Source organism: Haliotis asinina, chromosome 3 (genome assembly GCF_037392515.1).
Source record: "Haliotis asinina isolate JCU_RB_2024 chromosome 3, JCU_Hal_asi_v2, whole genome shotgun sequence".
Lineage (NCBI taxonomy): Eukaryota > Metazoa > Mollusca > Gastropoda > Lepetellida > Haliotidae > Haliotis > Haliotis asinina.
This window is the reverse complement of record NC_090282.1, coordinates 67878607-67897205: the sequence shown is the minus strand read 5'-3', so window position 1 is coordinate 67897205 and position 18599 is coordinate 67878607. Positions and strand designations below refer to the sequence as shown.

General features: G+C 41.3%; 1 protein-coding gene across 1 annotated transcript in view; it reads left to right on the top strand.

Annotated features, from left to right (window-relative positions):
- LOC137278342 (uncharacterized) overlaps positions 1-18245 on the top strand; it is a 33390-nt gene extending 15145 nt beyond the window's left edge. The window contains exons 13-18 of the mRNA XM_067810624.1: positions 167-597; positions 955-1659; positions 3233-3473; positions 15469-15712; positions 16344-16490; positions 18099-18245. Of these exons, the coding sequence (XP_067666725.1) occupies positions 167-597; positions 955-1659; positions 3233-3473; positions 15469-15712; positions 16344-16490; positions 18099-18177 (1847 nt within the window). The 3' untranslated portion in view covers positions 18178-18245. The remainder of the gene's footprint in view (positions 1-166; positions 598-954; positions 1660-3232; positions 3474-15468; positions 15713-16343; positions 16491-18098) is intronic.
- Positions 18246-18599: the final 354 nt, after the last annotated feature.

Genomic DNA, 18599 nt, shown 5'->3' with positions numbered 1-18599 from the left:
TCTAATTTTGCTAAAAGCGGCATACAATTATTTACTCTCTTTATTTCTTTTCTTAGCAGCTGAATCCACCCTGCTGTAGGAACTTGTACAGCAACCAAAATTTCGTTCATATAAGGTTAAGGCCTGACAGTTGCCATTGCTAAAAATTATGAATGCTAACTTTCAGATCAACTTAGCGCTATGGGATTGCCCAGCATAGCTATTTCCGCCAATTCTCCTGCTCACAGCTACATTAGGATCAAGGAGGACACCTCACTGTCTGTTGATGGCTACACATTGACAATGCATCCAAAGGACCAGGGCATTCTTATCTCAGCATCAACACAGGCGGGAGCGTTCTATGGAATCCAATCACTGGTCAGTCTTGCCCTGCGCGGAGTCAAGGTCGGTGTCATTTCTGCCGTCAATATGAAGGACGGCCCCAGATATCCCTACCGTGGTCTCATGTTAGATGTTGCCAGTAACTTCTTTTCAAAAGGAACAGTATTGAGGGTACTGGATTTAATGGCGATGTACAAAATGAACAAATTACACTTGCATCTGACCAGTAATGAAGCATGGCGAATTGAAGTCTCTGGACTTGAAGAGCTCACTCTGGTAAGAGCACATCTTTGTTGAGAGGTATTATTCGTATGTGATGGTTTATTCAAATTTCTCAACATCAATTTCCTTTCCATTAGTAGTTTATTAGACATCCATGAAACGTCGATAGGCAATTATCTCATAGCTGAATAGTATTACATCAGCATATATCATCTTCAGCGTATCTATTACTATACAAGGCCTAAGGATGAAACAAACTGGACCAAAAGATCCAGCTAGTTTGCATCAAATCATTATCAAGTGGCCAACAAATAATGAGTCATTTTTTAACCTATAAGGATAAATTAGCATACTCGTTTCGATAGAAACTGTTGTTTTACATGAATCATTTGTTTGAAATTATTGTTACAGTTCGGTAGCCAGCGCTGTTTCAATCAAGTGTGGCTACGGTGCCTCTACCCTAGTTTCGGATCAGGTCCAACTAACAGCACATCCGGATTCTACAGCAAGCAGGATTATAAAGATATTCTGAAGTACGCTGCTTATCGCCATATTGAAGTTATACCAGAAATCAGTCTCCCTGGAAACGCCCATGCAGCCATTCAAGCTATGGCCATAAGAAAGCAAAACAGATTGGACGTTGGCGATTTTAACACCTCTGAAGAATTCATGTTGACAAACGTACCGTTTACAGAAGATGTCCCAATTGAAACCAACACTGTTAATCCTATGCTCACTGCAACCTTTGACTTCTTCTCGCTTGTGTTTGAAGAATTGTACAATATGCACCAAAACATAAACACACTAAAGACCATGCATTTTGGGGGCGGAGAACCAACGATATATGCATGGTCAGATGCTTTGAAAGACCATATCATAAATTCACCCGTGGCTACCAGCCTTCAAATCAAACTCGCAGAAGAGCTGTCCAAAATAGTGGCCTCCAAAAACGTAACCTTGGCAGGATTTGAAGAAGGCTTCATGAGTAACATATTCGATATCATCCCAAGGCAGCAACTGTCTGGACGAGTGATGGCGTATGAGTGGAATGATTTCTGGGCAGATCCATCTGTGCCTTCTTCTCAGGCATATCTGCTGGCAAATGATGGTTATGAGGTACAGCACTAACTGGTTGTTGTTGTTTCACTGATTATAACAGAGAGAGGAGGAAGTTGGCATTTTGGTTGGTTAGGCTCAGCATTATCTCTCCTTGTCCCCTCTAAATGCAACTCATGCAGCGAATGGGGCTTCTGTCAGTCCAGGGAATCGCTGCCTAGTGAGAACTTTCTGGAGAATATGGATACTCAACATTACGGCCTTCTGCATTAGCAAAAGTGTCAGAAGAACTGTGCTCTCGTTGGAGAAGCCGGGCACTCTCCTGATCTGAGTGAAGAGATCAGCAGGCATGAAACCAAGGGGAGTCTGACGACAGTTATATGGAAAACATGAGAGGCATTCAAAGTCGATGTCCGCATATTTATGTTACTTTTTTCAATCATACAGATAACAATGCCGTCAAAAAAGATAGAAAATTCAAATGCATACATGTACTCATTTGCCTGATCCAAAAGTGCTAGATGAGTATGTTCGGGGAGGTGAATACATTCCAGCGACCTCAAAATGCCATGAGGCATGACCTCTTGAGGCAAAGAACCATGAGCTCCTCCGTGGTCCATTGCCATTTTATGGGACGTTTAAGATAGCGGTTACGATGGTAGGTCTTTGCCATTTCAAGCAACACCTATATGCTCCTTTCTGTTCTATATAGTTAATATACTGTGTTAATAATAGTAATGGTACGACCCCGTACATATTCAGGGCGTCATGGAAAATGGTGTTTTAGAAGAAATCCTACCAACAAACATCATCTTGTCATTTCTGATGAAGCTAATGAATTTATATATATCACTGAATTTCCTGTCCCCTTAGACAATAACATGATTGGCAAGATTCAGGACAAGCATCCTAAGTACGGGAACCTCGCCTTTGAAATGTCCTTCTTGCATTTGAAATATATTGTCGTCAGACTCCCCATTGTTCTCAGTTCCCTTGGTTTGGTACTTCCGGATCTCTTGGTACATATCATGAGAGTGCCCGGATTCTCCACCGGGATCACAGCCTGCTGACACTACGGGTAACGCAGAAGACTTTCTCCAGAAAGTTCTTGGTAGGTTCGACTAGGCAGCACTTCCTGGAAGATGTCCCATTTGCGGTCTAAGCTGCGTGTAGAGGGGGCAAGGGCCCTGATCTGATGATGAGCCCTACCAGCCTGGATTAGCCGAATCCTCTCTGCTGCTTGTGCATCTGCAACAGTAAAATATAATGCGAGTATTTATACAACGCTGACTTCCACCACACACAGGCAATGCTCAGACCGCTGACAAGTCACAGTTCATATGTACAAGAAAATATATGGATTTATGAAACATTATGTTGAAAGAGGTGTGTTTTGAGCCTGTTGTTGAAGAATGGCAGAGCTTGTACTAATTTTCGATCAAGAGGCAGAGAGTTCCAAGAGGTTTTGATGTTTGGCGTCGTTCGTGTTTATCTGGCCCAGAACATTTACCCATCATAAAAGGTGGGAGATTGCTATGTGCGGCTATAAGCAATAACGGAAGTGTGGCAGGTACGTACTGAACGTCTTAATTCCATGTAAGTGATTGATACAAGCACACTTCTCTCGTTACAGCTTGTGGTTGCTTCGTCAAAACATCTTAATCTTGACGCACCATACGAGCCTGATCCTCAAGAAAGAGGCCAGTATTGGGCCAGCAGGTACTCTGACACAAAAAAGGTATTCGAGTTTATGCCTGGTGATATCTACAGTAACATACATAAGAACTCCGCGGGAATGCCAGTCACAAAGCAACAAGTATGTGGCAACAGTAACTCCATTTGTCCAAAACTGACCCGACCACAGAATGTCATAGGTATGTACCAAAAGAAACTTTATGAGCTGCCAGTATATGTGAGAACTGAGAACACGGGCATGAAATAAAAACAGAAATATTAACTGACAAAATGAGCTGAGAACATTGTCATGGACTGACTACATCGGTATGAACAGAGAACATTGTCATGGACTGACTACATTGATATGAACCTAGAACATTGTTATGGACTGACAACATGGGTATAAACTGAGAACATTGACATGGACTGACAACATGGACATGAATGGAGAACATTCTCCTGGACTAACAACACGGGTATGAACAGAGGACATTGACATGGACTGACAACATGGGTATGGACAGAGAACGTTGGCATGAACTGACAACATGGGTATGCACAGAGAACATTGGCATGGACTGACTACATCAGTATGAACAGAGAACATTGACATAGACAGACAACATGGTTATGAATGGAGAACAATCTCATGGACTGACAACACGGGTATGAACAGAGAACATTGACATGGACTGATAACCTGGGTATGAACAGAGAAAATGGACGATGTGGACTGACAACATGGGTATGAAAGGAGAACATTCTCCTGGACTAACAACATGGGTATAAACTGAGAACATTGGCATGGACTGACTACATGGACAGACAACATGGTTATGAATGGAGAACAATCTCATGGACTGACAACACGGGTATGAACAGAGAACATTGACATGGACTGATAACCTGGGTATGAACAGAGAAAATGGACGATGTGGACTGACAACATGGGTATGAAAGGAGAACATTCTCCTGGACTAACAACATGGGTATAAACTGAGAACATTGGCATGGACTGACTACATAGGTATGAACAGAGAACATTGTCATGGACTGACTACATCGGTATGAACTGAAAACATTGGCATGGACTGACGACATAGGTATGAACAGAGAACACTGGCATGGACTGACTACATCGGTATGAACAGAGGACGTTGTTATGGACTGACTACATTGGTATGAACGGAGAACATTGGCATGGACTGACTACATCAGTATGAACTGAGAACATTGACATGGACTGACAACATGGACATAAATGGAGAACATTGACATGGACTAACAACATGGGTATTAAAAAAATATATAAACATGGACTGACAACATGGGTGTGAAAAGAGAACATTGACATGGACTGCCAACATGGGTATGAAAGGAGAACATTAACGTGGACTAAGAACATGTGTATAACTTAGAATACTGACATGAACTGAGAACATGGCTATGAATGGAGAACATTCTCATGGACTAACAACACGGGTATAAACAGAGAACATTGACATGGACTAAGAACATGGATATGAACGGAGAACATTGGCATGGACTGACAACACGGATATGAAGAGAGAACATTGTTATGGACTGACAACATGAAAGGAGAACATTAACATGGACTAAGAACATGGGTGTAAACTGAGAATACTGATATGGTCTAACAACACGGGTATGAACAGAGAACATTGACATGGACTAACTACATAGATAGGAACGGAGAATACTGACATGAACTGACAACACGGCTATGAAAGGAAAAAATTAACACCGACTAACAACACGGGTATGAACAGAGAACTTTGACATGGACAGACAACATGGGTATAAACTGAGAATACTGACATGAACTGACAACATGGGTATGAAAGGAGAAAATTAACACGGACTAACAACACGGGTATGAACAAAGAACATTGACATGAACTGACAACATGGGTATGAACAGAGAACATTGTTATGGACTAAGAGCATGGATATGAATGGAGAACAATCTCATGGGCTAACAACATGGGTATAAACTGAGAATACTGACATGGAGTGACAACATGGTTATGAATGGAGAAAATTCGCATGGACTAACAACACGGGAATGAACAGAGAACATTGACATGGACTACCTACATAGATATGAACGGAGAATACTGACATGGACTGACTACATAGGTATGAACAGAGAACATTGTCATGGACTGACTACATCGGTATGAACTGAGAACATTGGCATGGACTGACGACATAGGTATGAACAGAGAACACTGGCATGGACTGACTACATCGGTATGAACAGAGGACGTTGTTATGGACTGACTACATTGGTATGAACGGAGAACATTGGCATGGACTGACTACATCAGTATGAACTGAGAACATTGACATGGACTGACAACATGGACATGAATGGAGAACATTGACATGGACTAACAACACGGGTATTAAAAAAATATATAAACATGGACTGACAACATGGGTGTGAACAGAGAACATTGACATGGACTGCCAACATGGGTATGAAAGGAGAACATTAACGTGGACTAAGAACATGTGTATAACTTAGAATACTGACATGAACTGAGAACATGGCTATGAATGGAGAACATTCTCATGGACTAACAACACGGGTATAAACAGAGAACATTGACATGGACTAAGAACATGGATATGAACGGAGAACATTGGCATGGACTGACAACACGGATATGAAGAGAGAACATTGTTATGGACTGACAACATGAAAGGAGAACATTAACATGGACTAGGAACATGGGTGTAAACTGAGAATACTGATATGGTCTAACAACACGGGTATGAACAGAGAACATTGACATGGACTAACTACATAGATAGGAACGGAGAATACTGACATGAACTGACAACATGGCTATGAAAGGAAAAAATTAACACTGACTAACAACACGGGTATGAACAGAGAACTTTGACATGGACTAACAACATGGGTATAAACTGAGAATACTGACATGAACTGACAACATGGGTATGAAAGGAGAAAATTAACACGGACTAACAACACGGGTATGAACAAAGAACATTCACATGAACTGACAACATGGGTATGAACAGAGGACATTGACGTGGACTGACAACATGGGTATGGACAGAGAACGTTGGCATGAACTGACAACATGGGTATGCACAGAGAACATTGGCATGGACTGACTACATCAGTATGAACAGAGAACATTGACATGGACAGACAACATGGTTATCAATGGAGACCAATCTCATGGACTGACAACACGGGTATGAACAGAGAACATTGACATGGACTGATAACCTGGGTATGAACAGAGAAAATGGACGATGTGGACTGACAACATGGGTATGAAAGGAGAACGTTCTCCTGGACTAACAACATGGGTATTAACTGAGAACATTGGCATGGGCTGACTACATAGGTATGAACAGAGAACATTGTCATGGACTGACTACATCGGTATGAACTGAAAACATTGGCATAGACTGACGACATAGGTATGAACAGAGAACACTGGCATGGACTGACTACATCGGTATGAACAGAGAACGTTGTTATGGACTGACTACATTGGTATGAACGGAGAACATTGGCATGGACTGACTACATCAGTATGAACTGAGAACATTGACATGGACTGACAACATGGACATGATTGGAGAACATTGACATGGACTAACAACACGGGTATTAAAAAAATATATAAACATGGACTGACAACATGGGTGTGAACAGAGAACATTGACATGGACTGCCAACATGGGTATGAAAGGAGAACATTAACGTGGACTAAGAACATGTGTATAACTTAGAATACTGACATGAACTGAGAACATGGCTATGAATGGAGAACATTCTCATGGACTAACAACACGGGTATAAACAGAGAACATTGACATGGACTAAGAACATGGATATGAACGGAGAACATTGGCATGGACTGACAACACGGATATGAAGAGAGAACATTGTTATGGACTGACAACATGAAAGGAGAACATTAACATGGACTAGGAACATGGGTGTAAACTGAGAATACTGATATGGTCTAACAACACGGGTATGAACAGAGAACATTGACATGGACTAACTACATAGATAGGAACGGAGAATACTGACATGAACTGACAACACGGCTATGAAAGGAAAAAATTAACACCGACTAACAACACGGGTATGAACAGAGAACTTTGACATGGACTAACAACATGGGTATAAACTGAGAATACTGACATGAACTGACAACATGGGTATGAAAGGAGAAAATTAACACGGACTAACAACACGGGTATGAACAAAGAACATTGACATGAACTGACAACATGGGTATGAACAGAGGACATTGACGTGGACTGACAACATGGGTATGGACAGAGAACGTTGGCATGAACTGACAACATGGGTATGCACAGAGAACATTGGCATGGACTGACTACATCAGTATGAACAGAGAACATTGACATGGACAGACAACATGGTTATGAATGGAGAACAATCTCATGGACTGACAACACGGGTATGAACAGAGAACATTGACATGGACTGATAACCTGGGTATGAACAGAGAAAATGGACGATGTGGACTGACAACATGGGTATGACAGGAGAACGTTCTCCTGGACTAACAACATGGGTATAAACTGAGAACATTGGCATGGGCTGACTACATAGGTATGAACAGAGAACATTGTCATGGACTGACTACATCGGTATGAACTGAAAACATTGGCATGGACTGACGACATAGGTATGAACAGAGAACACTGGCATGGACTGACTACATCGGTATGAACAGAGGACGTTGTTATGGACTGACTACATTGGTATGAACGGAGAACATTGGCATGGACTGACTACATCAGTATGAACTGAGAACATTGACATGGACTGACAACATGGACATGAATGGAGAACATTGACATGGACTAACAACACGGGTATTAAAAAATATATAAACATGGACTGACAACATGGGTGTGAACAGAGAACATTGACATGGACTGCCAACATGGGTATGAAAGGAGAACATTAACGTGGACTAAGAACATGTGTATAACTTAGAATACTGACATGAACTGAGAACATGGCTATGAATGGAGAACATTCTCATGGACTAACAACACGGGTATAAACAGAGAACATTGACATGGACTAAGAACATGGATATGAACGGAGAACATTGGCATGGACTGACAACACGGATATGAAGAGAGAACATTGTTATGGACTGACAACATGAAAGGAGAACATTAACATGGACTATGAACATGGGTGTAAACTGAGAATACTGATATGGTCTAACAACACGGGTATGAACAGAGAACATTGACATGGACTAACTACATAGATAGGAACGGAGAATACTGACATGAACTGACAACACGGCTATGAAAGGAAAAAATTAACACCGACTAACAACACGGGTATGAACAGAGAACTTTGACATGGACTAACAACATGGGTATAAACTGAGAATACTGACATGAACTGACAACATGGGTATGAAAGGAGAAAATTAACACGGACTAACAACACGGGTATGAACAAAGAACATTGACATGAACTGACAACATGGGTATGAACAGAGGACATTGACGTGGACTGACAACATGGGTATGGACAGAGAACGTTGGCATGAACTGACAACATGGGTATGCACAGAGAACATTGGCATGGACTGACTACATCAGTATGAACAGAGAACATTGACATGGACAGACAACATGGTTATGAATGGAGAACAATCTCATGGACTGACAACACGGGTATGAACAGAGAACATTGACATGGACTGATAACCTGGGTATGAACAGAGAAAATGGACGATGTGGACTGACAACATGGGTATGAAAGGAAAACGTTCTCCTGGACTAACAACATGGGTATAAACTGAGAACATTGCCATGGGCTGACTACATAGGTATGAACAGAGAACATTGTCATGGACTGACTACATCGGTATGAACTGAGAACATTGGCATGGACTGACTACATCAGTATGAACTGAGAACATTGACATGGACTGACAACATGGACATGAATGGAGAACATTGACATGGACTAACAACACGGGTATTAAAAAAATATATAAACATGGACTGACAACATGGGTGTGAACAGAGAACATTGACATGGACTGCCAACATGGGTATGAAAGGAGAACATTAACGTGGACTAAGAACATGTGTATAACTTAGAATACTGACATGAACTGAGAACATGGCTATGAATGGAGAACATTCTCATGGACTAACAACACGGGTATAAACAGAGAACATTGACATGGACTAAGAACATGGATATGAACTGAGAACATTGGCATGGGCTGACTACATAGGTATGAACAGAGAACATTGTCATGGACTGACTACATCGGTATGAACTGAAAACATTGGCATGGACTGACGACATAGGTATGAACAGAGAACACTGGCATGGACTGACTACATCGGTATGAACAGAGGACGTTGTTATGGACTGACTACATTGGTATGAACGGAGAACATTGGCATGGACTGACTACATCAGTATGAACTGAGAACATTGACATGGACTGACAACATGGACATGAATGGAGAACATTGACATGGACTAACAACACGGGTATTAAAAAATATATAAACATGGACTGACAACATGGGTGTGAACAGAGAACATTGACATGGACTGCCAACATGGGTATGAAAGGAGAACATTAACGTGGACTAAGAACATGTGTATAACTTAGAATACTGACATGAACTGAGAACATGGCTATGAATGGAGAACATTCTCATGGACTAACAACACGGGTATAAACAGAGAACATTGACATGGACTAAGAACATGGATATGAACTGAAAACATTGGCATGGGCTGACTACATAGGTATGAACAGAGAACATTGACGTGGACTGACAACATGGGTATGGACAGAGAACGTTGGCATGAACTGACAACATGGGTATGCACAGAGAACATTGGCATGGACTGACTACATCAGTATGAACAGAGAACATTGACATGGACAGACAACATGGTTATGAATGGAGAACAATCTCATGGACTGACAACACGGGTATGAACAGAGAACATTGACATGGACTGATAACCTGGGTATGAACAGAGAAAATGGACGATGTGGACTGACAACATGGGTATGAAAGGAAAACGTTCTCCTGGACTAACAACATGGGTATAAACTGAGAACATTGCCATGGGCTGACTACATAGGTATGAACAGAGAACATTGTCATGGACTGACTACATCGGTATGAACTGAGAACATTGGCATGGACTGACTACATCAGTATGAACTGAGAACATTGACATGGACTGACAACATGGACATGAATGGAGAACATTGACATGGACTAACAACACGGGTATTAAAAAAATATATAAACATGGACTGACAACATGGGTGTGAACAGAGAACATTGACATGGACTGCCAACATGGGTATGAAAGGAGAACATTAACGTGGACTAAGAACATGTGTATAACTTAGAATACTGACATGAACTGAGAACATGGCTATGAATGGAGAACATTCTCATGGACTAACAACACGGGTATAAACAGAGAACATTGACATGGACTAAGAACATGGATATGAACTGAGAACATTGGCATGGGCTGACTACATAGGTATGAACAGAGAACATTGTCATGGACTGACTACATCGGTATGAACTGAAAACATTGGCATGGACTGACGACATAGGTATGAACAGAGAACACTGGCATGGACTGACTACATCGGTATGAACAGAGGACGTTGTTATGGACTGACTACATTGGTATGAACGGAGAACATTGGCATGGACTGACTACATCAGTATGAACTGAGAACATTGACATGGACTGACAACATGGACATGAATGGAGAACATTGACATGGACTAACAACACGGGTATTAAAAAAATATATAAACATGGACTGACAACATGGGTGTGAACAGAGAACATTGACATGGACTGCCAACATGGGTATGAAAGGAGAACATTAACGTGGACTAAGAACATGTGTATAACTTAGAATACTGACATGAACTGAGAACATGGCTATGAATGGAGAACATTCTCATGGACTAACAACACGGGTATAAACAGAGAACATTGACATGGACTAAGAACATGGATATGAACGGAGAACATTGGCATGGACTGACAACACGGATATGAAGAGAGAACATTGTTATGGACTGACAACATGAAAGGAGAACATTAACATGGACTAAGAACATGGGTGTAAACTGAGAATACTGATATGGGCTAACAACACGGGTATGAACAGAGAACATTGACATGGACTAACTACATAGATAGGAACGGAGAATACTGACATGAACTGACAACACGGCTATGAAAGGAAAAAATTAACACCGACTAACAACACGGGTATGAACAGAGAACTTTGACATGGACTAACAACATGGGTATAAACTGAGAATACTGACATGAACTGACAACATGGCTATGAAAGGAGAAAATTAACACCGACTAACAACACGGGTATGAACAGAGAACTTTGACATGGACTAACAACATGGGTATAAACTGAGAATACTGACATGAACTGACAACATGGGTATGAAAGGAGAAAACTAACACGGACTAACAACACGGGTATGAACAAAGAACATTGAAATGAACTGACAACATGGGTATGAACAGAGGACATTGACGTGGACTGACAACATGGGTATGGACAGAGAACGTTGGCATGAACTGACTACATAGGTATGAACAGAGAACATTGTCATGGACTGACTACATCGGTATGAACTGAGAACATTGGCATGGACTGACGACATAGGTATGAACAGAGAACACTGGCATGGACTGACTACATCGGCATGAACAGAGGACGTTGTTATGGACTGACTACATTGGTATGAACGGAGAACATTGGCATGGACTGACTACATCAGTATGAACTGAGAACATTGACATGGACTGACAACATGGACATGAATGGAGAACATTGACATGGACTAACAACACGGGTATTAAAAAATATATAAACATGGACTGACAACATGGGTGTGAACAGAGAACATTGACATGGACTGCCAACATGGGTATGAAAGGAGAACATTAACGTGGACTAAGAACATGTGTATAACTTAGAATACTGACATGAACTGAGAACATGGCTATGAATGGAGAACATTCTCATGGACTAACAACACGGGTATAAACAGAGAACATTGACATGGACTAAGAACATGGATATGAACGGAGAACATTGGCATGGACTGACAACACGGATATGAAGAGAGAACATTGTTATGGACTGACAACATGAAAGGAGAACATTAACATGGACTAGGAACATGGGTGTAAACTGAGAATACTGATATGGGCTAACAACACGGGTATGAACAGAGAACATTGACATGGACTAACTACATAGATAGGAACGGAGAATACTGACATGAACTGACAACATGGCTATGAAAGGAAAAAATTAACACCGACTAACAACACGGGTATGAACAGAGAACTTTGACATGGACTAACAACATGGGTATAAACTGAGAATACTGACATGAACTGACAACATGGGTATGAAAGGAGAAAATTAACACGGACTAACAACACGGGTATGAACAAAGAACATTGACATGAACTGACAACATGGGTATGAACAGAGGACATTGACGTGGACTGACAACATGGGTATGGACAGAGAACGTTGGCATGAACTGACAACATGGGTATGCACAGAGAACATTGGCATGGACTGACTACATCAGTATGAACAGAGAACATTGACATGGACAGACAACATGGTTATGAATGGAGAACAATCTCATGGACTGACAACACGGGTATGAACAGAGAACATTGACATGGACTGATAACCTGGGTATGAACAGAGAAAATGGACGATGTGGACTGACAACATGGGTATGAAAGGAAAACGTTCTCCTGGACTAACAACATGGGTATAAACTGAGAACATTGCCATGGGCTGACTACATAGGTATGAACAGAGAACATTGTCATGGACTAACAACACGGGTATTAAAAAAATATATAAACATGGACTGACAACATGGGTGTGAACAGAGAACATTGACATGGACTGCCAACATGGGTATGAAAGGAGAACATTAACGTGGACTAAGAACATGTGTATAACTTAGAATACTGACATGAACTGAGAACATGGCTATGAATGGAGAACATTCTCATGGACTAACAACACGGGTATAAACAGAGAACATTGACATGGACTAAGAACATGGATATGAACTGAGAACATTGGCATGGGCTGACTACATAGGTATGAACAGAGAACATTGTCATGGACTGACTACATCGGTATGAACTGAAAACATTGGCATGGACTGACGACATAGGTATGAACAGAGAACACTGGCATGGACTGACTACATCGGTATGAACAGAGGACGTTGTTATGGACTGACTACATTGGTATGAACGGAGAACATTGGCATGGACTGACTACATCAGTATGAACTGAGAACATTGACATGGACTGACAACATGGACATGAATGGAGAACATTGACATGGACTAACAACACGGGTATTAAAAAAATATATAAACATGGACTGACAACATGGGTGTGAACAGAGAACATTGACATGGACTGCCAACATGGGTATGAAAGGAGAACATTAACGTGGACTAAGAACATGTGTATAACTTAGAATACTGACATGAACTGAGAACATGGCTATGAATGGAGAACATTCTCATGGACTAACAACACGGGTATAAACAGAGAACATTGACATGGACTAAGAACATGGATATGAACGGAGAACATTGGCATGGACTGACAACACGGATATGAAGAGAGAACATTGTTATGGACTGACAACATGAAAGGAGAACATTAACATGGACTAAGAACATGGGTGTAAACTGAGAATACTGATATGGGCTAACAACACGGGTATGAACAGAGAACATTGACATGGACTAACTACATAGATAGGAACGGAGAATACTGACATGAACTGACAACACGGCTATGAAAGGAAAAAATTAACACCGACTAACAACACGGGTATGAACAGAGAACTTTGACATGGACTAACAACATGGGTATAAACTGAGAATACTGACATGAACTGACAACATGGCTATGAAAGGAGAAAATTAACACGGACTAACAACACGGGTATGAACAAAGAACATTGACATGAACTGACAACATGGGTATGAACAGAGGACATTGACGTGGACTGACAACATGGGTATGGACAGAGAACGTTGGCATGAACTGACAACATGGGTATGCACAGAGAACATTGGCATGGACTGACTACATCAGTATGAACAGAGAACATTGACATGGACAGACAACATGGGTATAAACTGAGAATACTGACATGAACTGACAACATGGGTATGAAAGGAGAAAATTAACACGGACTAACAACACGGGTATGAACAAAGAACATTGACATGAACTGACAACATGGGTATGAACAGAGAAGATTGTTATGGATTAAGAGCATGGATGTGAATGGAGAACAATCTCATGGGCTAACAACATGGGTATAAACTGAGAATACTGACATGGAGTGACAACATGGTTATGAATGGAGAACAATCGCAAGGACTAACAACACGGGAATGAACAGAGAACATTGACATGGACTAACTACATAGATATGAACGGAGAATACTGGCATGGACTGACAACATGGATATAGATGGGGAACATTCTCCTGGACTAACAACACGGGTATGAACAGAGTACATTGACATGGACTGACTACGTGGATATGAAAGATCATAAACATGGACTAATAACATGTGTTTAAACTGAGAATACTGCCATGGACTGACAACAAGAATATATTTATGTTTGTAATAGCGTCTACATAACAAAATAACAAGAAGCATTTTCAAATCAGTTTTGGCTATTTATTGAGGCCACGTCATACGAAATGAAGTTAAATATGGTACTTGTTGTTCCCTGCCTGGCGCTCGACATTAATGAGTACAACAAAGACTGGTCGGCTCGGAGTCAGTGTATTTTAGGGGAGTATTCATTCTCAACTGCGGCAAGGTATCTCCTTGAACTAGTACTGTAAAACCAGCCTATCTGTGGGGTAGTACAAGCAGTGAGCATCCACGCGCATGCACGTCGTCAAATGAGTGAAATATTCTTTTGACGTTAAATCCCTTTTCATCCAACCTCACCTCGCCTCACCTTTCTTAATGATCATCAGGCATGCAAGGTCAACTGTGGACAGATGAAATCAGGACAGAGGAGCAGCTCTTTGAAATGCTGCTACCAAGACTGTTGGCTGTAGCTGAGAGAGCCTGGCATGAAGCACCGTGGGAATATATGAAAAACTCAGACGCAGACCGAGACAATGACTGGCTACAGTTTTCATCTAGCATAGGTTTACAGGAAATGAAAGTGCTTGACCGACTCAACTATACCTACCACCTTCCACCCCCGGGTGCCAAGTGAGTTCACCAATGTGTACACACAAGACTAAAGTGATATTGCAGCCTTGTAATTAATGCTTTCCCTGATCATTTTGAAGACCTGTGTCTGACTCCGAAAATGACTACCACGTACCACCTGCCGCTATCTGTACAATTTCAAATATATTATCAAACCTTGTCATGTACTTCCTTTGTAGGTTTTTGACTATTATTGACCCAATAAACAGGAAAAAGCGAAACAACATTTTTGTTCCTACTATGAAAATGATCAAAAGAATTGTCCAAATAATCTGTTTCACTTTAAACCTGAAAAGGCAAACATGATCTTCACGCCAATAATTTCGTACATTTTGAATAACAAAGCCAAAAACCGCTGAAATTCCGTTCTGTGTATTTATCTGTCTTTATTGTTTTTACATATAAAGCAGGTTTACTAAAAAGGTACATTTACAAAAAGAACAAGAAATAATCGTACTTCTATGTCGCTCATTGAGGGAATATCAAATGCTGAAAATCCGAGTTTCTCGACTTAAAGGATTAACCCCAAACAATGAATGAAATTGAACCATTAAATGGCAAACAGCCAAAGTATTGTGAATTCAACGTGGTACTGCTAGGAATAAGGAGAGTACCTTCCTGTTTTGTGCAGACTATCCGGATCTCAACTGCGCGTCAATACAGCCTTCCCAGGTCTCTCGGTGGAGGCTAGCGTTGACGGTGGTCAGTCCTGGACGACCTTCAGTACGTCCTCTGTTATGACTGTCATGGATGGACAGACCGTACTGCTCAGGACAAGGTACAGCGAAACTCCGTTCATCCGTTGTAATCGAACGGATTTATGCCACGCTTTTCCAATAATGTCAGTTTGTATACAGTCATATAATGACTCAATGTTATTCACAGGAGTAATCGCTCAAGACCCGTGAAGGTCCGGGGTAGAATAGGCCTTCAGCAACCCATGCCTGCCATAAAAGGCGACTCAGCTTGTCGTAAGAGGCGACTAACGGGATCGGGTGGTCAGGCTCGCTGACTTCGTTGACACATGTCATCGTTTCCCAATTCCGCAGATCGATGCTCATGTTGTTGATCACTGGATTGTTTGGTCCAGACTCGATTATTTGCAGACCGACGCCATATAGCTGGACTATTGCTGAGTGCGGCATAAAACTAAACTCACTCACTCACCCAGTCAGTACTCGCTCAAAGGCAGAGTTTGCAGATTAACAGGGGTCTGGTTAAAGCGAGTGAGTTAGTTTAGTTTTACGCCGCACTCAGGTATGTTGCAGCTATATGGTGATGGTCTGTAAATCATCGAGTCTGGACCAGACAAACACGATGACATGTGTTCACCAAGTCAGCGAGTCTGAACACCCGATCCCGTCAGTCATCTCTTACGATAAGAATGGTCTACTGAAGATCAGTTCTAACCCGAAGCTTCAAGGGTCCTCAGATTTAAGAGGTTGCTGTAGGTGTGTTATCCACTCTGATGAAAATACATGATTTGGTTCAGAAGACGTTGGATGGCAATCGCTTGCTTGTTTGTCAAATATCCCATTACTTGTCAAGATATAATGCATGTGAGTCTCTATCTGAGGGGGCCTGTCGTACTCCTAATGCCAGGCTTGGCCAAGGTCAGATAGTGTCGTTGACTTTGACGTTGACGTTGCCGTTGACGCACAAGTCCCCCATTACCCAGACGTTTTCAGTGGTGAAGAGTAAAGTTGTAACAACATAAATTGTCTTGCATAGGGCATTTGTCGTCAGCTCTTATATTTGTTCTTGGTTCTTGATATTACACTTATATTTCATGATCACCTACCTTTAGAAAGAGAATATTACTATTAGCCAGCAATGTTTTACATTAACCTATTGCTGTGTAGAATAATGGTGGAAAATGAGATATTTGATCACTGCTTCAGATTAAAGGAGAACTAGACTGAGCTATATTTGTAGTCTTAGGAACATCTAAAGCCTATAGTTTTTTGCTGAATCGAGAGTGCGCTAGCAATATCCTAGCAATACCATGCGCGGGGGACAACACTGTGATGGGTCTTCAAGGTGGCGAGTGAACGCCTCAGCTGCTAGACTGACCCAAGATGCATGTTACGTCCCAAGACCAAGACTGAACATGAACACAACACAATACAAAAGTATCTCCCTTTAAAAGAGGCTGGACCTTCCCGTCTGTCACCAAATTTCGGCAGGGTCTAAAGGTGACACACTGCCCTATTTACATCCACATTTAAATATGAACGTTGTCAGATTTCAAGATATGTTCAACTTAACGCCCAGTATGACACCGTCATCGTCCATGAAGACCGATCGAAAGACCACTGATGAGCTTAGTGACAAAATAATTGCTCTTGGTATCTATTGATACTGGATTTACTGTGATTGTTTTCAGGTCACCATCAAATCAACGTACAAGCAGAGTTATCCAAATGAAGATATCTGGAATCACAATTGTGCCCATAGTTGGATAATGTGAATATCAAACTGTGGGTGTATATCAGTATTTTACTTTCCAAATTAAAGCATGTTCAAAGTGTCTTGCTGACGTTTTTGAAACGGAGGAGTAAGTGAGTTTAGTTTTATGCCGCACTCAGCAATATTCCAGCTGTATGGCGAGGGTCTGCAAATAATTGAGTCTGGAAATGATAATCCAGTGATCAACAGCCAGCGTGAGCATCGATTTGCGCAACTGGGAACCGATGACATGTGTCAACCACGTCAGTGAGCCTGACCACCCGATCTTGTTAGTTGCCTCTTACGACAAACATGGGTTATTGAAGGCAAATATTTTAACCTAGTCCTTCACGGATGTGAACAACCGAGGATAGTTTGGGCAAGCAGCGATGTTTCTGCATTCAGTCTTTGTTGAGAAGAAGAATGCTTCAAAGATTTA